Genomic DNA, 23,994 nt, shown 5'->3' on the forward strand with positions numbered 1-23,994 from the left:
GACAGGCATTTGGGAACTGCACAAGGAAAGCTGGCCTGTTTTTCTACTCATCATTATACAGGGCGACCACATATTCCACACAAAAGCATAAATGCACAAAGAGATTTTATCACAGCTCCATCTGCCTTACTAAAAGTTAGTGCGAATACTTATTCTAAAGCCTGCTAAAAGCTGCTTTGAACTATGCTAAGGGTCTTAAATATGGACTATTAAATGCCAGATCAACTTCAGCATCTGCCATATTGATACCAGAGGCACAGGCAACAACTTATAAAAGCTTCAACTTTGGAAACAGGTTGGTCTTAAATTTAATTTAACGTCAAATAACTTTTACCAGAAATGGTCTATATAACAATATAGCTATTTAAGGCTAGATTGACCATCAGCACCCACTCCTTATGTTAGCTTAATGTGACCTTACATGGGTTTACTGCAGCCTTTAAAACATCTTTTGATCAACTTTTACAATAATTAAAGCTAAACACCACAAAGCCTGGCTCAAACTAAACACCGCTGCCACAAATTCACTTTCTACAAATGTAACGTGTTTGGTCTTTTTCATTAAAAATTGAAAGCATTTGAGTGACAAGGAGGATCAGAACTCAACCTTCTAACAGCACAGCCATTGCAACCTGAACCAAAGAGGCGATGCCCTCTCCGTATAAAAGAGAGTTGGAAGAACTGAGAATGAAGCTTGATCCTTCACTTCTAAAAATCCCACTAGTCTCTACCACTTCAGCCTAGGACAGATATTAACTACTGCCTATAGGAAAACTTACATGTTCTTACCAAACTGCAGCCAGAGGGCAACATGCTCTTACACACATATAGCATACAATCCTGCTGCCCTGAAATCCACAGCAAAAAACAATCCTGAACAGCAAAGGAATGACTGTTGGGTCCATAATTCCCATTTAAATTCAGTGAGATTTAAAATACCCATCGCAAAAAATAAGTTAACTTGTCCGGTGCTCAAATTTTCAAGGACATTTATCCATATGTAAAGTTTGAAGTGATCATAAACCATTTATGAGATTCAATGAGACAAAAATGTTAAAAGTAATTTTAAAAATCCCCAAAGTTATTAATATCTCTAAAACCTTTTGAAGGATGTTCTTCAGACTTTGCAGATGCTCTTCTTTATCTTCAAAATAAATGTGAAAATTTTCAGACAAAACTAGTTTTCTAAGTATGAAGGCTTCTACTGAAATATGGTTGCGGTCTAAGCTAAGGTCTACTGCATCTTCACAAAACCATTCCCTAGGCCAGTGGCTCTCAAACTTTTTAGACTTCAAGCACCCCTGGACAGACTCACAGGACCCTTCAGAAAATGCCAGCTCTTCATTTTCACTCATTTTTTGAAGACAGAAAAATAACAGAGCAGTTTTCCTGTTGCAAAGAACTCAGCAAGACCACAGCTATGCATTTCTATTTGAAATATTTGGACCTATCTTGTGAATCATGTTTGCAAGCCAAGCATTGCTAACACTGTGTGGCACCCCTGAAAGGATCTCAGCACCCTGGGTGAGAATCATTGCCACAGGCAAACTGTTAAAAGTAAGTTATGTGGCAAAATCGGGTAAACATGAGAAAATGCCAGACTGAGATCGAGCTCTCCTCCCAGTTGATTCATCCTGCATACTGAAAGGGGCAGGGGACCTCTTGAAAACAACTATGAGATAATATAATTTGAGATGAGATCATAATGCAAATGGACAAGAGGAAGAGTTGGGATTGCACAGGGAACTGGACATCTAACAATCCTACTTGACTTAACTTAAGCACGTTCTTGTTAACAGGTTTTTGTATAGAATCACCTGGAATTTATTTTCTTTAAAGGAAAAAGGTAAAACCAATTGTGTTACATTCAACAACTTCTACCTCACATATCAATGTGAACCCTGAATCTTCACCCCTACAAAAGAAATGTTTAACTCTTGAGCCAAAGGACTAACCACACCAGCTGGCAACAAGGGAAACTGTGAGGTCAAACAAGTCAGTAAAAACGTGGTCCACTCCTCCTCCTCCCCATAAGTCTTGGGGAGTCTGTGCTTTATGCAATGTTCTCCAATGAGGAAATGAACCCTTGAATAATTAGATCAGATCCAGGGGAGAACTGAATAGATGACAACCCAGGTCCCTTCCTCCCTCCCCTACCTATGAACTGATGAGAACCCCTAAGAGCATGTGGGGGTGGAAATGGGCAGTTGTGGCCACGTGCCAAATCCAAACAGCTGCCAAGTTTTGCACAGCTCTATGTGACACAGTATGCAGATGTACGAACACTTTGCCCATGACCACCGATTCCAGCAAGCTGTCAATTAACCCTCCACCAAGGAGCGACCAGGGTTACAACATGGTGCAGGTATGACGGTGGAGAAATGAGGGCTGCAGAGGAGTGTCCAGCCATGGTGCACAGCAGGCACGCAAGTCCAGACTGGCTGACATGCCAACTGCTGCCCAGCTGGCACCACCAACTTGTGCATTAGTGGTGACATGAAGTCAGGACTGGCGCTGCCTAGAGGGCACCTGCTTAGGGTTTAGACGGGGAGACTCCAAGGGCAGGCCGATTTCTGCAGCTGAGCTGGGCTGTGGACAGCTCTTCATGGATCTTGCACCTACTGCGGGAGCGGCAGGCGTGCAGCCAGCTGGCCTAAAGCAATGAGCCACAGTGGACTCCAGTGGCCAGAAGCCACAACTGCAACTTCTGCTCACAACTCAGCCGAATGCCCAATATTTCAAGCTGAGCCAGGGCTCGCGGGGTGCATAGAGAAAGGGCAGGACAGCTCTCCCCACTTCACCACAGCTGATTTCAAGCACTCTCAGTAAAGTGCCTGCCAGTGCTGCTACAGGGAGAGCATTAGTCCGGAGTTTTAAAAGATTCATGTTTAGTGTTTTTGGCAGACCACCAAAAGTTTCCTGAGGAACATACCCAAGAGAAGGGAAATGGCAATTAGCAAAAGTTTCCTCTCAGCAAGACCTGAACACAATTTAATGGAACAAGAAAGACAAGGTTCTTTAGGAAAATGGGATATATCTTTTATTAGACCAACTAAATAGTTGGGAAAATTGTTCTTTGCAAGCTTGTGGGCACAAACACCCTTTCCTCAGGCAAAGGGAGAGTCTGCTGGTGTTTGCGTGCTCTCCGGGATGGAATAAGTGATGGGTGCTTGTGTCTGAAAGCTTGCAAAGAACGTATTTCCAACTATTTAGTTGGTCTGATAGAAGATATCAGGAAGACCCTTTTCTGCATATGTCCTTAAACCAACATGGCTATAACCAACACCCCTGAACCATGGGACAAGAAAGGCACTTTGCTAACCTCTGCTGCACATGGGGAAGGGCTTGATCTTCTCACAGGTCACAAGCAACTTTTCCAACAGAAAGCAGTAAGCAGCTTAAACAGACAGATCTCCGTCCTGCCCCCCCTTATATTAAGCATCCAGCACTCCAGTTCCCATCAAGCCTTCAGTAAACTATATTACACCACTGAACGCTATTCAGGATCCCACAGTATAGTTACTTTAGAAAAGATTTAGAAGTAATTAAACAGTGATCAATGCAAAAACATGTTTTTAAAAACCAACACCAGTTTTCTTGGAGGCTTGAAGCCAAGTCAGGAATGATGAATGTGTGCATTACTGCTCGGGGAGCTGCATATGCTTCGTGTGCTACCAAAGGGCTCAGTTACATAACGCTAGCTTCTGCCTGTGAATGCTTCCCATGTGTCAGTTTAAAAAAAGGTAAAAGCAACCAAACCAAAAATAAACTAAAATTCTCACAAATAATTTTCCTTCCAGTGTGGTGCAATTCCTCTTCCCACTCCATATCAGAGATGAGACTGTTGGAAGATTAGATCTTATCAAGCCCAAAATGCTTCTCCAGAAGGTTCCTTTTCTACTTAGATTTTACAGCCTCCTGGATCACTCAGTTAAAATCAGGAAAGGAGTCTTGTAGGGGCATCTTATGGGAGCTCATCCCCAGGTATTTCCAGGCATGTCATTATCTCCCCAACTCCCTGATTAGGGGACACTGTGTTTATGAAGCTGCAAAACAAAATAAAAAGCACTGCAAAGCCTTCAAGGGCTGGCCTGGAGGAGCACACAACATTTTATCATGCTGCAGTGAACTGTTGTGCTGCGGCAAAATAAAAACTACCACAATTGGAAATATTTACAGATGTTCCTACAAAGGCTCTGCTTCCTCCTGCAAAGTTAGGGAGCCAAAACATTTTTCTGGAGGAAGCAATCCTAGGGAAAGCCACGGTGAGAGAGAAGACACCTTCCAGATGCTCCCAAACACCCTAGCCAAGGGCACTGAGGAAAGAGGGACTAAGCATAATTGTCTTCTTTTCCTAGTAAGTGCAGAGAGAAAACGAGGTTTCCATTCAGAAGAAAAGATGAACAAAGATGGGTTTCAGATTATTTATTTATTACTATCCTCTTTATCTGTCAAGCTAGATTAAGCATCAAAAAACTAGGCTGGCTTCATAAGTCAGCCCTGAAAGATTAAGCTAACCACAAAGGCATTTATCCCATGGCAAGCACAACATAACAAGAGCTATGAAAAATTAAACCGGAGGAATGTGTGTATGGGGGGAGGCAGGCTTGTTTTTGAAAATCAAGTTAATTTAACAATTAGCTGTTTAAGTGTCTTCTCCGAATTGTGCTGCCTTCTCCGGGTTCAGGCGGATTCCCCAGGGGATTTGAACTCTGTTTAACAAAACAAAGCAACTGAGATTTGGCTTTCTGGCTGAAGTGAATCAGTCTGAAATAATACTTCCTGAAGCTTTTATCCTTTAATCTACATATCAGAATATATATAATGCTTAATCTCTTATAAATATAGCCGTCCCATAAAATGAAGAGTTCTTGGAGTCACATAGAGCCACTGCAAATTTAGTGGTCTCCTGAAGGACAAGGAGATAATTTGTGAGTCTCTGGCAGAGAGCTGCAATTCTACAGGCAAAAATAAAGGGCAGAATTGGAACAGCGCTAGTCAAAGGCATCCCGGGGACATACAACGGTCTGTCAGTCCCACTGCCAGTGATTGTACCAACTGGATTTCAATCAACTGCATAAGTGAACCACTGGGAGATCTTATTTTTCAGAATAAGACTGAATAATTTAGCACACAAGGCTGATATTTCCCTTCGAAATCCAGAGCCTAGACCTTGCTGCAGGATCAGTTGTGGTGTGGGCAGATCACTCGGGCACTTTCAAAACATCTCATTTTAAGTTTATGGGATAATTATTAGCCATACATTTTTGGATGGCCATTCTCCATCACCACAATAAGGCCTTCGTTGCAGTCTCTGCATCTTTGCCACTTCATGTGGTGGCCTCCTAAAATATTTTTGAGCTCTCAAATTATCTTTGCTGCAGAAGGGGAAATGTTTCAGAGCAATACACTCTTGCTTCCTTACTCTGTGTATACCTTCCAAGTTAACGTTCCCAGCTGTCAACTAAGCAATTGCTGCCTTCCTATGACACCTGAAGACTAGGAGCAAATGATATATTTTTCCACCCAAAAAAAGCATGCTCTGGGAAGCATCAGTTCATTATACAGAATCATACCGAAATCTAGCAAGCGATAACTCACGAAAGAAAAAGATAAGAAACCTGAAAGGTGACAAGGGGAGATGGAGAATGCAATCAAAGCCTAAAAGTCAAGGCTGACAGAACCAAGTGGCACGTTTATGAGGCCCATCTCCCTCTCCATGGGTGATTTTCTAACTTTCCATTCTCCAGGGTCCCCCAGCGTTTCCCTCGTATCTCCTCCTCCCTGCATTCCCTAACCTTCAGGCCTCGTGATGATCACTAATCTTGGCAAAAGGGGAAGACTGGACCGCTCCAACAAGCTTCCTGCAAGGTGTCATCCTCAAAACACAGAGTCTTTCCATCCAAAAGCACTCACGGGCTGTAACAGCCTCTGCAGTACAACACCAGGATCAGCCTCCCCTGTGGTAACAGAAAGCACCACCCCATGAGGCCCTCCGGCCCTTATTTTACACACATGGTCTTTGAAACAGTTTAAGAACGTACAGCCTGCCTGTAGCAGAAGGAAAAGAAAGCTGTACAGGACTTGGCAACTGTGAGGGTGCAGAATGAGGTACCTAACGAGCTGGATTTGTGGTGGTACCTAGGGATACGCAGAACAAAATAAATCAAATGGGATCACGCTCAGCGGCAGGGGAACTCAGGACAAGAATGGTCCGGCACCAGCGTGGTTTGTGGGGTTTTCAGAAAAAAGGAAGCCAGGGTTCGCATTTTGGGGGAGCTGGTGGAGGGGGCACCTGGGACCTGTCTGGTGTGTGTGGGTTGGGTGTGCAGAAATGATGCAGAGCTGGGGAAAAAACCTGAAGTCAGTACACAGCCCTCTCGCTTTGGGGTCTCTCCCCTTGTTGCTGCCATCACCTCCTTCCTGCAGCTCCCATCTGCTCCTTCCCCATTGATCCAGCAGGAGAGCAGAAATGGAGGTCCTGGCTGCCTGCTCGACACATACCAGAGCAACACTACCGTGAGCCACTACCGAGTTGTTCATGCAGCCCAACGCAACGTTCTCTGGCGGCTGCAGGAATAGGCAAGCATAAGCCCATGCGTGTCCCACAAAACCTGGGCTGTCTGGAAAGCCAAAAGGCTGCTCACGCGTATGGTGCCTCGTACAAAACAGAGAGGAACCAATGCGGTGGGAGAAGCCACCAAGCCACCAGACTCAGAGCAGCAGCTTCGTTTTAAGGGAGGAAAAAGTCAATACGGAGACTGAAAGTGCTGGCACATGCGAACATTTGGAGAGGGTCATCAAATTACGTAATTTTCTTTTATCCTTTGGACCCTTGGCTGGATTCAATAAATACCCCACAACTTTGGCCACATAGCCATTATAAGAGAGTCATTTTCATGCATCATTTGGCAAAGGCAAGCAGCATTATAATGTGAATTTTAGGAATTTCACAAGGGTTTCTATGGCAGGGGCCCATTTCAAGCCTGACAGACAGAATTAAACATCATCAGCCCAAAGGGATCAGCCGTACTACTCTACAGTCCTCTATGATTAAGCTTTATTAGCTTTTACCAGGTCCTAAAACTCATGGTTTTAGATCTTATCTCTAAAAAAATGCTATTTTCCCCATTTGTATTGTATTTTTCTAAAATCTTTCTCTGGATAAGTCAAGTCATCTAGATCTCTTCCCTTTGATGAAGGAGACAGTATTTGGTAACATACAGAGAAAATGCTATCAATTTTCAATCCCCTAACCTTTCTTCTTTCTTTTCTTTTTTTTTAAATACAGGTCAATTTTTTCTACATAGTCTGGGCCATAAATCAGAAGAGGCCTCTCCTCCTAATCGCCAGTGGCGTCCTCATCAGAATACACCAGCTGATACTGCAAGCACATTGGCATATGCCCAACAAGTTCTTAATAATGCATTTGGCACAATACACAAACTTCATTGAGCCATAATTTCCTTCTCTTGCATGTGTAACACATTTTGCCCAGTGTTATTTCTGTCTTATTTATTACCCACTGGCTGTTAAGTAAGAAGAAGGTCACTGTTATTTGTTCTTAAACACCAAATCCAGCTTTAAAATGAGTCATTAAAATGGTGGGCTGAATGCTAATCAATCCTCCAATGTACACACACTGGAATCAAATGCTGTTTTCCTACACCTTCTTCCCCACACTTCCCCCCACACTGTTTTACAATCACGATTGAATTCTTCTCCAACTGTCGAAATAACGTAGAGCAAATGTGAGAAACAAAACTGCACTTCAGTTCTTGGCTCAGTAAAACCCAAAAAACAAAACAGAAGCAAATTGTATAATAATGGGTGCAAGTTCTCCAAGAGTCAGATGCTGCTTCCAGCTGCTGGCAAGAAATCTCAACTGCAACTGCAGCAAGCCTGCAAATAAATATTGGAATAAGACCCTCTTCTCTAGCATTCACTTGGCATAGGTGCTAAATGCATTATTGAGAGACACAAAGTATATTTCCTTACATAATTGGTCAGAGCTATAAAGTCCACTGTAACTGGGGAAAACACTTCTGTATTAGTAGGTGATGCAGAAGCAATGAAAATGCCCAGTTGCGCCTGTCTTACTGTATTAAGTAAGTGTGACAAAAGCCTGGAAGACAAGAGATGCCCACTATATTGTACCCACAGGCACCACAATTCTTGATCCATTTAAAGTGGGAGTTGAAAACATTCTTTTGTTTTTCCTCATGTATTATACTGTCACGGCATAAAAAGTGCCTATTCACATGTAAACTCCACTTCGAGAGGTTTACAGTGGAGCCTGTAACACAAGGCAGTGAAGCCAAGCCTGAGAGGAGAGCTCCATCCTTAGTGCTGCGCCTGACGGGAGCTGGTGTGCTAAACTGAAAGGAAAAAGTCACTCAGAAATAGCACCTTTCATTGTTCTGTAATGATCCCTCTAATCATTTCAGGAGCAGCATGACTGAGGACCAGGAAGAAGATGCGTCTAGCCCTTCTGGGCAGAGGGATAAGATGTTTGCTCTAGCAGAAAACTTCAAAAGGTCAACAAAGAAACAGCACAGAAATCAGGTTTGGGAACAAATATACATGAGGCCATTTTAAATCCTGAAAATTCACTTGTTCCCTCATAAGCACCAAGAGATTCCATTTTGCAGGGATAAGTATTCACCTACTGGCTTTTAACTGTGTCTAGATGACGCACCTTGTTGAAGACCCAGATCTCCCCATTCACCGTTGGCCTGGGCACCCCGTGCCCATTGTAGTGGAAAAGGACCCTCTCTTCCTTGGCGTTTCTACGGAGGGATGTACACAGTTTCTTAACTTCGTCCACAGTGGGATCAAGGCTCTGCTTGTACCGGGCCTGCACAGAAAAGAAGCAAATGAGCAGCTTAATTGTACGCACATATGTGTTTGAGACGCAGCGCAGCATGTTGTATGCACACCTGTCTGCAGTACAAGTACATACAGGCACACTCATGACACATCCTGATAAACTCTCCCTGACTACCACCTGCCCCGTGCATGCGTGTCCAGGGCTTACTTCTAACTTCCCAAGTGTCTCAGCAGTTTCAAACATGTATACTCTTTTTTTTTTTAAAATACCAGTCTGCCACAAAACAGTTTTCTCCTTTTTCCCATTGCACAACTCCCCCCGACTTAAATTACATTGCCTGAAGCTCAGACTGGACAATGTTCACTCCCACAATACTGACAAATTTAAGGTCAGATAGTCTGAAACCCTTGAGGAGTAGCCACTGAAGCTTTCCACCATCTGAAAGGTGACACGCAGCTTTTGCTTCCAGACCTGAGTCACCCCAAGGTATCCAATATTCCAAAAGAGCTAATTAAGCTAATTTTTAATTTTTTTTCTAATAAACTGTCCTCCCCTCTGAGATGTGGAGGACATCTCTCTCTCTTTCTACTAAAGGACATAAAAATAGCCCCAATGAAATTAGTAAAGACTAAAACAACTGATCTCAAACATTTTTCAGCTCAGACCTACAGCTCCTGCCACGTTTCTTCCTGGTGTCACAAATGCTGGATTGCAGGAACGAGCCTGTAACAACCCCCTGACTGGTTTGGGACACAAGGCTCAGGGGAGACAAGTGGGAGTAATGGGCTAAAGTCGTGAGGGCCAACTTTTTTGGCAGGCGTGCCACAAATTAGCCTCCACCCTCCCCGAATACCACTCTTGTTCCCTTCCCCTGCTCAGGCTTCTGCTCCGTTTCAAGCTCCCTGCCTGATCTGCTGCTCTGCTTTCTGCTCCCTGCCCTATCTGCTTTGCTGCCTGTTGCCCCCCTGATCTGCCACGTGCCCCACACAAGCTTCTCATGTCCCAGGATGGCCACCCCGGGGTGCTCAGTGCAAGCAGAAAGTGCTGATATTTGAGGACACCCTCGACAGCGAAGGGAGCTTCTCCTTTCTCCCTCGCTGGCATCGCACTTGGCCCCACGGGCAGCGCTGCCTTAAGGTTGGGAAGAAAAGGAAACCACAGTGAGGTGCAAGGAGGCAGAATTGAACAGGGACATAGAAGCAATCAAACTGCCTTTTTCTTCACTCCCTTTGCTCCTGCTGGATCCTGCTGGTCTTAGAGTTGCCACTTGTGAGCAATGCAGACAGTAATGCAGGTATCTTAAAACACGTGATAAAAACCTTTACACTTCACAACCCCCTCGTGCATTCTCTGCATGGCCGTATGCCATGCACAGAGCATAACTTTCACACTGAGAAACCTCCAGAGATGCAACAAAGCCATTTTCCCTCTGCAAAATAGCTAAGTATAACACACAAGTACCAGGGTGGAGCTGGAGGGAAGAGAGACCAAGCCTACCACTGCAGCAATTGGAGGAAAAAGATAGTCCGAGATTTAAATGGGTTTGTAGGGAAAAGTGAGCTCCTGGCAGGGGTCACAAAAATAGGTGAACTGTGGCAATAAATCAGTCAAAACAGAACATACATACGATTTCTGTAATAGACTGTGGGTTTCCACATCACCATCGCTCATTAATATCAACAGCTCTGCAGAGTTAAAAATGTTAGTGCATCTCCAAAACTGGTCTTTCTCCTTCACCCCCTTTCTAGTGTTCACTGTGGGACAACATCAGAAAACTGCTAAATTATGGTATGGTGCCTCTAAAGGCAACATCGTGGCCAGCAGTAATTGAGACAGGTGAAAAGAGCTTGCTGAACAGAGAACAGAACGGCTGGCACGGTCATCCAGGCCTGGCTATTTTATTCACCACTGGGCAATTTGAAATGCAGGCCACAGTGAAGGGACCGATGGAGCTGGCCTGCTAACGGTCAGCAATCAGCTTACTCCGTATTCCAGGCGCTCCAGGGTTACTGAAGGAGCTATATCTGCGAAGGCTTTATCATTACCTTTATTCAAGCTCTTAACATTTACAATTGTATTCCACAGTCTGGCATCCAACAAGCAGCATGTTGAACACATTGCACCGAGGAGTCTCTGCTTTCTGATGGTCCCGTTCCAGAGAGAAAAGCATGCACCCAAAACCACGCACTGCACCCTGGGAGTCCAATGTTCACACAATGTTGTCACAAGGGGGGCAAGCCGACCCAGACGAGCAGCTGCTTTCCCTTTCCTCTCAGAGAATGAGAGCCTGAAGATCTGCAGAGCTCTGACTCTGGACACCACATCTCATCCCTACCTACAAAACGTTAGAAAGGTGCAAACCCTAGAGCAGGCAAGTCCAGGGCAGAGCATGTCTGCAGGGACAAAAACACCAGTGCTTCAACAGCATGCTTGCTCAATGCTGAGCAATGGTAGAAATAATCATGATTTTAATCCAACAAATCCTCACCACCGCACAATTGTTTAAAACCAGAGAGATGCTTGTGCCATAAAGCCCAAGCAAAGGCGCTCAAGATCTCAAAGTGGAAGTTAGTGTCCTTCTGAAGCTCAAAGGTGCATTGCTGAAGCAAAGCTGGGTGACAAAAAATACTTCTAATTGCCCTTTGAATGGGAAGTCTGTCCCCCTCACTCCTGAGTCCACAGAGGAAGAGCTACACTTCCAGTGGCCTGCGGGAAGGAAGCGGCTGTGCTGCAACGAAGGAGAACTGAACAGATGAATGGAACGATTTCGAACACGCACAAGAAAAAACGGTCCACATTGCACTGCACACTCTGAGCACTTCGGCACTCTGCAGACGCCCAAATCTTTTTTAGGTACTGTAAGTGGGCCCGACATCTCTCGGCAGAATGTTTTAAGTCACTTTTTGCACCTCTAAGCACAACAGTAAAAAGTTAAAAAGAACTCAAGGCTCAGCTTTGTGCAGTACTCAGTCAGCACGCAACATTTCCAGCCACTACTCCAAAAGGGTGCCTCATCACCTCCTCCAGACAGGTTTAAGAGGGCATGACAAGTTGGTGGAGAAAAGAGGCTAAAGAAGGGAAGCTGAGGGGTTTCCCTCCCATGCTCTTGGGGAGCTTCTCAGGAGGCAGAGACAAGAGGACTCGAATCTAAGCAGAGTTTTCTCCTTGCTCCCTATCCCTCCCCCTGCCCCTTCCCCTCTCACAGGAAGGTGCTGATTTGCAAAATGTGCATCTTAAATAACTTCCTGCTGGCACCTTTGGAAGACACCATAAGCAGAGCCCTCGAGTGTTGGGTAATTCTTCAATTCCCACCTTTTTCCCTGAAGGAAGAACTCATTGGAATACCCCTCACGTCCTTTTAGCATAAATATTAAATACCAGTCAAAATTAATGGAGGTGAATGCATACTTTAAAACAAAAGCCTGCAGATCTACAGATCTGAGGGGTAAACATACCATTTCCACATTTATACACACAGGACTGCAGAAGAAAGCGAGGGGAGGAAAGCAGAGCCTGGAAATGAGCTGATAAACGCCGACCTGTCAGCCAAGGGCTGTTAGCCATCAGCCTGCTCAGCAGCATTCAGCTGCTCACTATCACCAACGTCTCAACGAGCTTTGCCCAAGACGGGGAAATAGCTAGCTCGCCACTTGCTTTTACTAAATCAGGGGTTCTCAGCGTGGGTGCCACAGTCCTTTGGGGGGTGCTGAGAGAAATGCAAATGCCGACTTTTCCCTGCCTGGTGGTCCCCCACTCCCACCGCCTTGCCCCTCCGTGGGGATGCAAGTACTGGAATCCAGACATTCGGTTTTGAAATTGGGTGCTGCTTAATTCACAGAAGTTATAGAGGCTAGCCTCGAGTCCAGTGAGGAGTGCCTCGAGTCCTCGAAAGTTGAGACCCACCAAGCCACATCTCCAAGGTCTTTGTCAGTGGCATGGAAGAGAATCCAAACAGCAAGAACTCAGCAGTTTGGCTGGGATGATGGAGCTGGGGCTGGCCCACCTTGAGCAGGGGGTTGGACTAGATGTGACCTCCTGAGATCCCTCCCCACCCTCATTTTCTATGATCCTACGAACTATGTGGAAAAATCAGAGGTTTTTTTTACTGTTTCACAAGCAGGTGGGTGCATTCTTCCCCTCTCCACAAGAACCACAACAGAAACATTGGTAGGAAGGTGGGGAAGGAAGGAGCGCGCAGTAAAAACACCCACTTGGGTTTTGCACCAGTGGTTATTTTAACCTGATGCTAGATTGCCAAAGTTAGCCCTCTAACATAACCCACAGGCATGAGGTATTGACAGGTAGCACGCTGTACTAGCAGGGAATCAGCATGGCCCTCCAGACCAAAAAAACTGGCACTCACCTTGTGAGACTGAGCCTCCAAGTTTCATTTCCTTTCAAAAGGAAACAGAACTCATGGAAGAGGTGGTATCTTTTACTAGACCAACTAGATCATTTCTTTCCTTTCCAAGGAATGTCCTCCTGCACTGTGACACCTTCTTAATAAAAACAAAGATGTCCTTATTTCTGTCATCTTGAGTCTGCTGCCTATAACCTTATTGTTCTCTCCTAGAAAACAGACTTTCCAACTCCAGTAGAAAGCCAGAGAGACTGAAATGTGGCTCCTGTTTAAGTTAGCCAGTGATAGCTGAATTATTTCATAGCAGATCTTCGTTTCTATGCAAGTAAAAGCTGACTTTGGAGAATCCTAGATCACAAGAGAACACTCCTGAGAATGAGTTTCATGACCTAAATATCTGTTTACATCTTTTAAAACAATGTCAGTGATAGGACCTATACAAATGCTTAGGAGACTTTGGACAATTAGTTATTGCTGGGTGGGAACTGAAAGAGATTCAGGCCACTGAGTAAATTCAAAGCTACATATCACAAATGATACCATGCAAGGACACTCATGGCACAAGCACAGAAGTGTCAATGCTGGAAAGAAAGGTGCCACTGAGGCATCACTGGTATGTCTAGGTCCAGTATGAAGATGCAGAACAGTCTGTACAAGGTCTACTTCAACAAAATGCACAAAAGCTAATGCCAGGTGGCTTCAAAATGTCTCAAGAGCTTCCCTTTAAATGAGATGGAGATGATGAGGATCTAAAGATGAAATCTACTGGATATAGGCATCTCAGGTGCTTTACCCTCATCATCTCTGTATCCACTGCTAAGGACTTTAGGTAGATCAGGATGCAAGTCAGTCAAAGACTGCAGTTGTTCTTTGGAAAGTAATTTGGATTCATTAAGGTGTGCAGCCCACTTGCTTCTGCATCCAGCCCTTCCCATTTTTAAGTGTTCATGGCTCAGAGAATCAGAACAGCATGGCTTGTTCCACACTCGGGCCAGCACACTTGCTGCACCGTTCTCTCGAGCTTGCAGCTGACAAATCTCCAGCCATTGTCTTCTTCTCCAAAAGATTTGTCAGGGGCACTGGATGTACAAAATCATAATGCCTTTGGTTTTGTTAAGATTAAGTAGACAGAACTGCGTCATTACACACTAACCCATGAGCTGTCCTTCCTGCCAGGTACTGGAACAATCCGCCCATGTTGACCAGCTCTAAAATAATACATTCAATCTTCTAACAAGGCTGACATCCAAATTAACCTTGTGTCTAGGAGCATTCACTGATTCCAGCATGTTCCCACCACTTCTGACAGTGGGAAGAAGACCCATTCTTTTTTGAATTCATCGTTCTGTTTGCAAACATCCTTCTGTCCTGTTAAAGATATTTACTGTTAATCCGTTTCTAACTGTGTATTTCTCATCCTTGTATTGAGGGACTGCCGAGAACAATGATTTCTCATCTCTCCATGCAGCATTTTCCTTTCCTCTCTTATTAATCCTTTCTTAACCAGTTCTTTTCCATCACACGACTGTCCCCACTACATACTTTCAAGCACTGTGAGACAATATGGCCACCCACCCCTAAGCTGTAAACAATTATCTGAAAAGCTTCTTTTAGGCTTTAGTTCTGCAGTGTCTCCTCAGATGATGGGGAGATATAGAGACAGAGATAGATACAGATATATCTATCTATCTATCTATATATATATATATATATATATATATATATATATATATCTATATATATATATATATATATATATATATATATATATATCTATAAAGAGAGAAATCTATTTATATAGATAGATTTAGATACATAGCTTAATCAAATCGATTCGTATCGTCTCGGGGGGGGGGGGGGGGGCGTGTGTCTCCTTGATTTTTCTATTTGATTTTGGGCCACTGATTATTACAGCACCCAGGACATTGCTGGCCTCTCTTGCCTTTCATTAGAGATTGATGGAAGTTTTCCTTGGCCCTTGGCTAGAGAGGGGCCTTTGCCTCTTGTCACAGTTATCAGTCTGGATGCTAGGTCCTTTGCAGATGACACCCAGCTGTATTCGTCGCTCGGAGCTGATGCTGCAATTGTAGGCTAAGAGCTGTCAAAATGCCTGGCTGATGCGTGCTGATGGACAAGCATGAAATTGCTGATGGTGATGTCAGTTGGCTTTCTGGTGTGAATCTGATTTTCTGATCACCTTAGTGACTCACTCAAGAGCTCCTGTCAAGAGCAATAACCTTGGGGAGTCCTGATCTGAACTGTCTTGATGTTTCTATTCATGCAATCTCAACTACAAGTTTTGCTTATTTCTGGAATATTGCCACCCTACAGTATGCAGAGTCTCACACCGAGATAACCGTACATCATCATTTGACCAGGTCTTATTTACTGTAACTGATTAGCTGCAGATTCAATTTAAAAACAAATTGAAATGCAGGAAGCTGTTTAAGTTTCAAAACCAAACAGAATCTATATGCGGACATAAGCGCTACTAACATATTTTAAAGCAGAAATTGAAAACCAGTCTCTTCCTCACTCTACATAAAAAACAAATATTCTAGAGCTCTGCATTTCGTTTGCTGCAGCTCAAGACAGGCAAAGCCCCTAAAGCAGCATAAGAGATGCAGAACCCTGCAGAGTATTAAACAAGGTTTTGCATTTTCCATGCCAACCTACATCTAATTTCTATGGAAAAGTTCTTTGATTCCATGCCTTTCAGTACCAGAGCCTGGAAAAGCCAGGACTATTTCTTTTAAATAATTTTTTTTCATAGTTTCATAGTTGGTCGGGTTGGAAGGGACCTGAGCAAATCATCTAATCCGACCCCCTGCCATGGGCAGGAAAGGATGCTGGGGTCAAACGACCCTAGCTAGGCGGCTGTCTAGCCTCCTTTTGAAAACCCTCAGGGTACGAGCAAGCACCACTTCCCTTGGAAGTTGGTTCCAGCTTCTAGTAGCCCTGACTGTGATATATAGCCTGAATCTATAGCCTGAATCTACTCTCCTGATATACAACCTGAATCTATTCTCCGTCAATTTATGGCCATTATTCCTTGTTACTCCCAGTAGTGCTCAGGGGAACAGGGACTCTCCCATTGCCTGCTCGTCTCCCTTGGCAGGTTTATACGTGGCCAACAGATCCCCTTCTCTTGTGGAGGCTAAACAGATTCAGGTCCCTTAACCTCTCCTCGTAGGGCCTGCCCTGCTGCCCCCTGACCATGCCAGTGGCCTCCTCTGGACCTTCTCCATGTTGTCCATGTCCCTCCTGAAGTGCGGCACCCAGAACTGGACACAGTACTCCAGCTGGCCCAACCAGTGTCACAGAAGGGGAGGATCACCTCCTTAGCCCTGCTCATGATGCATCTGTGGATGCATGACAAAGTGCGGTAAGCCTTCCTGACCGCAACCTCATATTGGTGTTTCATGTTCATATTGGAATCAATAGCGACTCCAAGATCCTTTTCTGCCTCTGCACTGATGAGAAGGGAGTTTCCAGCCTGTAGGTATGGTGCTGGTTCTTCCTCCCCAGGTGCAGCACCTTGCACTTGTCCGTATTGAAACCCATCCTATTCTCATCTGCCTATCTCTGTAACCTGTCCAGATCTAGTTGTAGCCTGTCCCTCTCTTCTAGCGTGCTCACCTACTATGAGAAGAAAATTAATGCATTCTCTATACTGAGCTATTTATTTTGCAATTCACATACCGATCAATTATTTACACTGCTTAAAAATATTAATTATAATGAAATTGTTAAAAAGATACCATTGTATTGTTGATTTTAAGTTGCTCCACAACTCTTAGTTAAGTGTTTTACAGATTCCTGCATTGACGAGGTCACTAGAAGAAAGTAAAGGTTTGGCAGCTAGGGCCTCTGGCACCCAAAAAGGCCTGGAAAGCAGTTCTGGACTGCAGACTAAATGCACTCACTTGCTGTCCCTTCTAGAATGCTTCATACTGACCTAGTTCAAACTGAGATTGAATTCAGCAATTCTCGGTCTCAGAGTTAATATCCCATCAAGAGTGAGCACTTCAGACTTGTTTTGTGCTGCTTTCAGACTCAGGAAGAAAACACTACATTTGACCTACTCTCATTTTAACCTGTCCAAGTTCATTTCCAGAACCATGAGAGTTAAGTGCATTTTTTTAAGAAATGAAATCTTGCACTATAGAAAGCTCAGATGAATTCATCTCCCAGTAGGGGAAAATTGTTTTAAAAAAAAGTTCACAGCGTTCCCAAAACTGTCACTGGTACCATTTCTACCTAGGAGAACTTTTGCAATCTTTGTAATCTCCAATGCCTGAAGGGTGCCTGTGCCCCAAACCTTGCAAACAAAGAATTTTTTGTTTTCAAAAGTTTAGTTGGTCTAGTAAAAGATATCACCTTTGTCACAAGTTTTGATTCCTTGTACCTGATAAACACAGGTACATAGCATCTCAAAGCCAACTTTCTTCAATGGTATACATTTGGCAATTCCTTTGAAAAAAAATGTTACTAATAACATTGGAAATCTTACATAAAAGCTTGAATATTTACCATTTCAACATTTCAGGCACCCACACTTCATCTCCAACCCAGTTCACACATACAAGCTAATTTTCCTGTGCTTCCGGTGAGTGCTAGAGCGCCTGCCCTTATGACAAGCCAAAGGCATTCATAGCCAGCCGGCCAGCATTCAAAAGAGAGACCCTTCTTGTCTGAGAAACCAGAGGCCTGTTTATCCTCCAACATAAATAATTTACAAATGCAAACGTATTAGCTGCCATTCCCCTTCAGTCACAAGCTGTACTGCCAGTGAAAATGAGAAAAATGAAGGATCAAGCAACTGCAGAAATGAATGGATTTAAACCTATAAATATATACAGCACCCAGAGCCTCAGAAGCTTTCTAGAGCAGCATTAGCAACTGGCAGGAGTGAAAAAGTTGTATGGACAGCTTTAATGGTTATTTTAAATTAACTTTTGATTCATACAATGTAATATAAGCTTGAGGTACATATACCATTTCAAAATGTATTTCATTACATACTAGACGTGAATCTTGTTTGACACAGCTACCGAAACCACTCAGCGCTCTGAAACCCAACGTCCCCTTGCTAAGCTCATAGTCCAAAATAAGCAGCCTTTCCAGCAGGCACTGATGACCAACAGACTCAGGCACCACTGGATGGCAGAACTGAAACCACCCCACCTGGCCCTGGAAATGCATCAGGACCACCTGACTGCCACAGGGTAAAAGGCAACTAAAAGATCTGAAAGAATCATCCTAGATGGTCTCAGCACATCTTTACACCATCCTAGATGGCCTCTACACCATCCTAAATAGTCTCAGCACATCTCTACACCATCCTAGAGGTGATCTACATGATCCTAGATGGTCTCAGCACATCTCTACACCACACAACCCAGACCCAGAGTGAAAGACATAGGAGGGCTCCAGATATTGCTCACAATGGCCCCTGAACAGTGCAGGTGCACCCATTTTGAAATTCAGTGTTTGACATCCAAAAAGGCGGCACCACGCAGTCGCCCAGTCCCCACGTATGCAACCAGGAGAGGGTTTCTTGCCCTATGGATCTCTATAACCCTGCCTGATCTGTCCTTGGACACAAGAGAACACTGTTTACAGCAAATGTTTGAACCCTGACATAACAAGATCTCAGGATTGGCCCTCCTTGATTTTCCATCTTAAATATTACGTGCAAGGTTTAGAAGGCAGAAAGTCCTGTCAGACTGAGGTTTTCTCAGTCTAAAATATAACACCCTGGAGAGGAGGAACCAGATCCAGGCTGACCTAGACAGGTTGGGGAAGTGGGCAGAGAGCAACAGGATGCAATTCAATAAGGACAAGTGCAAGGTGCTGCACCTAGGGAGAAAGAACTGCCATCATACCTACAGGCTGGGGGGGGGGACACGACCTTCTCAGCTCCACAGAGGCAGAAAGAGATCTTGGAGTCACAGGTGACTCCAGGATGAACATGAGTCGCCAATGTGATGAAATAGTCGGCAGAACCAATCGCACCTTGTCGTGTATCTGTAGGTCAGATTCACAACAGGTCCAGGGAGGTGATTCTCCCTCTCTACGCAGCACTGGTCAGGCCACAGCTGGAGTACTGTGTCCAGTTCTGGATGTCACAGTTCAAGCAGGATGCAGACAACCTGGAGAGGGTCCAAAGAAGGGCCACTCGCCTGATTAGAGGCCTGCAGGGCAGGCCCTATGAGGAAAGGCTAAGGGACCTCAAACTCTTCAGCCTCTCCAAGAGAAGGCTGAGAGGGGACCTTGTGACGGTGTACAAACTCACAAGGGGAAAGCAACACAAAGTAGGCAACGATCTGTTCACCAGGGCACCCCCTGGAACAACAAGGAACAATGGCCATAAGCTACTAGAGAGGTTTAGACTGGACATTAGAAAAAAGTTCTTCATGGTCAGGGTTGCCAGGATCTGGAATGGACTTCCCAGGGAGGTGGTGCTCGCCCCATCCTTGGAGGTCTTCAAGAGGAGACTGGACAGGCACCTGGCTGGGATCGCATGACCCCAGGTTTGGCGACCCTTTTCTTGCCTGCTGAGGCAGGGGGTCGGACTTGATGGCCCACTGAGGTCCCTTCCAACCCTTGAATCTATGAATCGATCATTGTTTTAGATATGGGGGTAGCAGAGGATGGAAAGCATCTGGACCCGCTGACTTGAAAGTGTCCAGAGGAGGCCACCCGCATGATCCGGGGACAACAGGGCAGATCCTGCAATGAAAGACTGCGGGACCTAAACCTGTTCAGCCTTCACAAGAAAAGGCTGAGGGGGGGACCTGGTGAGAGTCTATAAACTCATTAGGGGGGACCAGAAGGGTTTGGGGGAGACACTGTTTCCCCTAGCGCCCCCTGACATGACAAGGAATAATGGACACAAATTATTGGAGAGGAGGTTTAGATTAGACATCCGCAAGAACTACTTCACAGTTAGGGTGGCTAGGAGCTGGAACCAACTTCCTAGGGAAGTGGTACTGGCTCCTACCCTGGGAATCGTTAAGAAGAGGCTTGATGCCTACCTGGCTGGACTCATTTGAGTCCAGTTTTTCTCCTGCCCAGGCGGGGGGTCGGACTTGAAGATCTACAAGATCCCTTCAACCCGACTTCTATGATTCTATGAACACAGAGCTACTTGGATTTAGCCACTTCAGACCCATCTTGATCAGGGATCTACCAAATAGGGAGGTGGCTTCTGTAAAGAACCCATACACCATTCATCAAAACTGTGCAGTTACACACCTAAATACCCTTCTTTTCCCCAAGAACACAGCAAGAAGCAGAGCTGAAATGCCCCGGAGCTGGCACTACACTACCTCAGCGCTGTTGCCTATCAGGCATCTGGAGCAAGAGCAGCAGGAAGCAGCACAGTTCTTGTTTTCGGGGAGATCAGCTTTGAGCCATGCACCAATCCTGCTAATATGACTAACAGGTGAAAAAAACAAAACAAACCAAAAACCACCTGGTGAAAGCAGTCAGTGGGTAACAGGGCAGCCACTGGCAGATCAAGTAGCCTGATCTGAAGGTGCTGCACCGATGGTACTGTTCCTCCAACTGCAACACATGCGGTGATGGCAGAGCACAGGCATCCCTGCCTCTCCTCTGCATTCTCCAACTGGTCCAGGAGGGATTTCATTTTCAAAGGATAAATAAAACATCCTCACGTTGACTGATTAGCAGGTAAAACAACCACCTCACCAAGATGAGTCTTGCTAGGGGGGGAAAACCAATTCACGGCGTTCATCAATTCCTGCCCTACTGGGAAACGTTAGTATTTATTGGCTGCATAGAGCCACCCTGCTTTTCTGTGGATTTTTGTGCCTAAATTAATGGCCTTGCTTTGAAAACCCTTTGCCTAATTACATTTTTTTTCAACTTTGAAGAGGGTCAAAGCATAAATCAACAGCAGTCAGGAAAGTCAGGATGAAAGGAGCCCCTCTGCAATGAAAACCCTGTGCTGCACTCAGTCCAGCATGAGCGGCCGCAGCCGGGCAATGTGGTGACAAAGTAGTGCGGCTGCCACCGAGCAGATTAGAAATTGAAGCATTATCTGTCTTATGTTCTCTAAGGGGCTCAACCTTGCCAGATGCTGAGCTCAGGAAGCTCAGCTGACAGCAGGATTAGTCCCTTGAGCAGGGAGAGGCTCTGAAGGTAACAGATAGAGGGAACAAAGCATTTTTGAATTACTAATGCTGCAGGCGCTATGAATAGGATAGGGCAAGAAAGAGGGCTCAGAGGCTGGGCCAAATTCCTGTCCAGGCTTGGCAGTGGCTGCCATCACATGCAATAAAGACACACTAGGGCTGCACCCTGGCATTTTACTCAAGAGGCGTAATCCTCTGAGAGAGAAATTTAAAGGGGAAAACTGATCTTGTTGCAAGGTCACAAGATTAAAGCCTTGATCCGTTAACCCCCTGCAGCTTAACACCTGGATCCAGGATGGGCTCCACAACAGCTAAACCATGAGGGGTACAAGGGAGGGCCAGGTGCCAAAGTAGCAATCTCAGCACACAGCTGGAGTGAACTACGGAAAAAATGGTAGCTGTAATGGAATAGCTTAGCTTCATCAGGACTTTGTTACTTTAAAATAGTTCTTTGCATTACAGTATTACTTTATGTAGCATAGCAAAACTTAAACCCACTCATCTTTTATCACTGGGAACACTTGCTGATCCTGTTATTCTGATTTACTGAGTCTATGCATTTTCCGAGTAGAAAGTTATTTTGCACTGATGATTTTTTCCACCATAAAAATAAATCCTCACTTCTTGGACAATTTTTATACTTCATATGGGTTCATCATCCCAAAACGACATACCCTAGACATTCCACGGTTTTAATATTATGATTTTGGTGAAGCCTGGTGCTTCTGGCTAGTTTAGGGTAGATGCAAGTGCAGAAATTTAGTTATGACAAGAGCTTACTTCAGTTGCCATAAAATTGTGAAGATCTGGGCTCCATGTGACACCAACCTAGACTGCCAAGAGAAAAGGAGCAGCAGGGCATATAGAGAACTGAAGTCATCTACTATAGAGTTATCTACCACTACAAATAAGAGAAGCAAATAAAAGGGAATGCACAGGTCTGTACCCAGCAATGCTGAAATTTCTTATCTGACCCCCTTGGCCATCAGTGGATATTCAAGGTATAATCAGTTAAAGCAGGGCAGCTGGATAGACAGTTCAGATTCTTAGTAACCTGAAATGCACAGTCCCATGCTTAATCTTAATTTTGACTTGCCAAAATATTTTAGAAAATTATAATGCTCTTCTGTAGATATTTTCCTTAAATATTTTTAGCCTTAATTCCATTTTAAAGATGTTTCCATCAGAACACAAATGCTGACTAACTTCTGCAGTTCACGGCTGTTGGGTTCTCCCAGATTGGTCTGTGGCATTTCAAATCTGACAATTAAAAGCAGGGCAAAATTAGGAAGTGCTACTGCTTTGCCAATCTGGTAAGCTAAAATAAAATTAAAAGGCCAGAAGAAACAGCCCCATCTTGTAATTAAACATGTTTTTATGTAATTAATTTAGACCTCTCCAGGGTTTTTTGTGTGATCTTAACCTGCCTGAGTGCACAGACTAACATCTAAGGAAAGGAAGTTGTAATGGGAAAACCCACAGGACAGGAAATAGTGGAACAAATCCAATCCCCTGCCACAAACCACATCAGAGGAGAAAGGACACCAAGGCATATGGCATCATGTACACAGAAGATACTGAGCTGGCCCTATCCAGGTGGAAGCAGTGAGCTCGTCCCCCCAGCCCAGCCCAGCCCAGGAGCAAGACAGACTTCTAAACCATACCCAAAATCCCAGGTTCAGGAACGAGGGAGGGAGCTGCTGGGGCGGCCCCAGGAACATCAGGCAGACAAGGCGAAGGCCCAGAAGGTGCAGTGGAGCAATCTGCTTCTCCCAATACAATGAGGGAAGCAACCCAGCAGGAGTTCGAAAGTGTACAAAGAAAGAGGGGGTTAGGCTGACAGCTCTGCTGGCAAAACTGTGAGTGGGTCTGTATTCAAAGCTGCTGTGAAGCAGGGAACCCCCTTTCATCCTGCCGGCTGGCCGGGCAACACCACCTCTTCAGTTACAAGAAAGCTTCTGCTGCCATCCGGCAGCTGACAGGTGTGTGTAGACATGCCCCTCCAGGACCAGCGCTCCACCACCTGAAGCACTGAATCTGCTCAGAGGGGTCTGGTGGTGAGAGAGGTCTGTTCATCAGAAGAGAGTCTTTGAAAGAAGAATTTGGACCACGGATGTAATGTCTCAAATCCGCACACTGAACATACTTCTGAATCCCTGACTTTGTTCAGGCCAGCTCAGAGAGTATGATCCACAAGGTGTAAGGCATGTAACTGCAAATAAAAATGAAAATCCTTAAAGAATGAACCAGATGATAGTCTAACCTGCCTAGGGAAGAAAGCAACTGAATTCAAGGTAGTTGAAAAGTTCTTTAGAGTCCAACATCTAAGATTTCTTCTCCTCCCAGTTTCAATAAAATGAAAAGTTCCAATGGAATTTATAACAAAACATGTGACAAGATAGGGAGGGTGAACTTATAGAAGTTAAAGGGTTTCTGGCAAAGGAAGGCATTACTTTCATTGCAAGCCAAACACCCATCATCTGTTAATTAAGTTTTATGCTGGTCTGCAGCCATCCCCGGTACTCTACCCAGAGCACAGTCTTGATCTGAAAAACCAGCACTACCATTTTAGAGTGCAGGCCACGTGGTCTTGACTTATGTTCCCTAGTTGCTGCACTGGACAGATGGACGGACACAAACCC

General features: G+C 44.8%; 1 protein-coding gene across 4 annotated transcripts in view; it reads right to left on the reverse strand.

The window, feature by feature from the left end:
* The window catches only part of RPTOR (regulatory associated protein of MTOR complex 1), a 258,055-nt gene that overhangs the window by 155,305 nt on the left and 78,756 nt on the right, over window positions 1-23,994 (reverse strand). For all 4 annotated transcript variants that reach the window (XM_090059359.1, XM_090059361.1, XM_090059358.1 and 1 more), the window contains exon 4: window positions 8,699-8,857. In XM_090059359.1, coding sequence (XP_089915485.1) covers window positions 8,699-8,857 — 159 coding nt within the window. The remainder of the gene's footprint in view (window positions 1-8,698; window positions 8,858-23,994) is intronic.

The sequence above is a fragment of the Crocodylus siamensis genome, chromosome 8 (assembly GCF_052110815.1).
Source record: "Crocodylus siamensis isolate JL-2025a chromosome 8, ASM5211081v1, whole genome shotgun sequence".
NCBI classification, from domain to species: domain Eukaryota; kingdom Metazoa; phylum Chordata; order Crocodylia; family Crocodylidae; genus Crocodylus; species Crocodylus siamensis.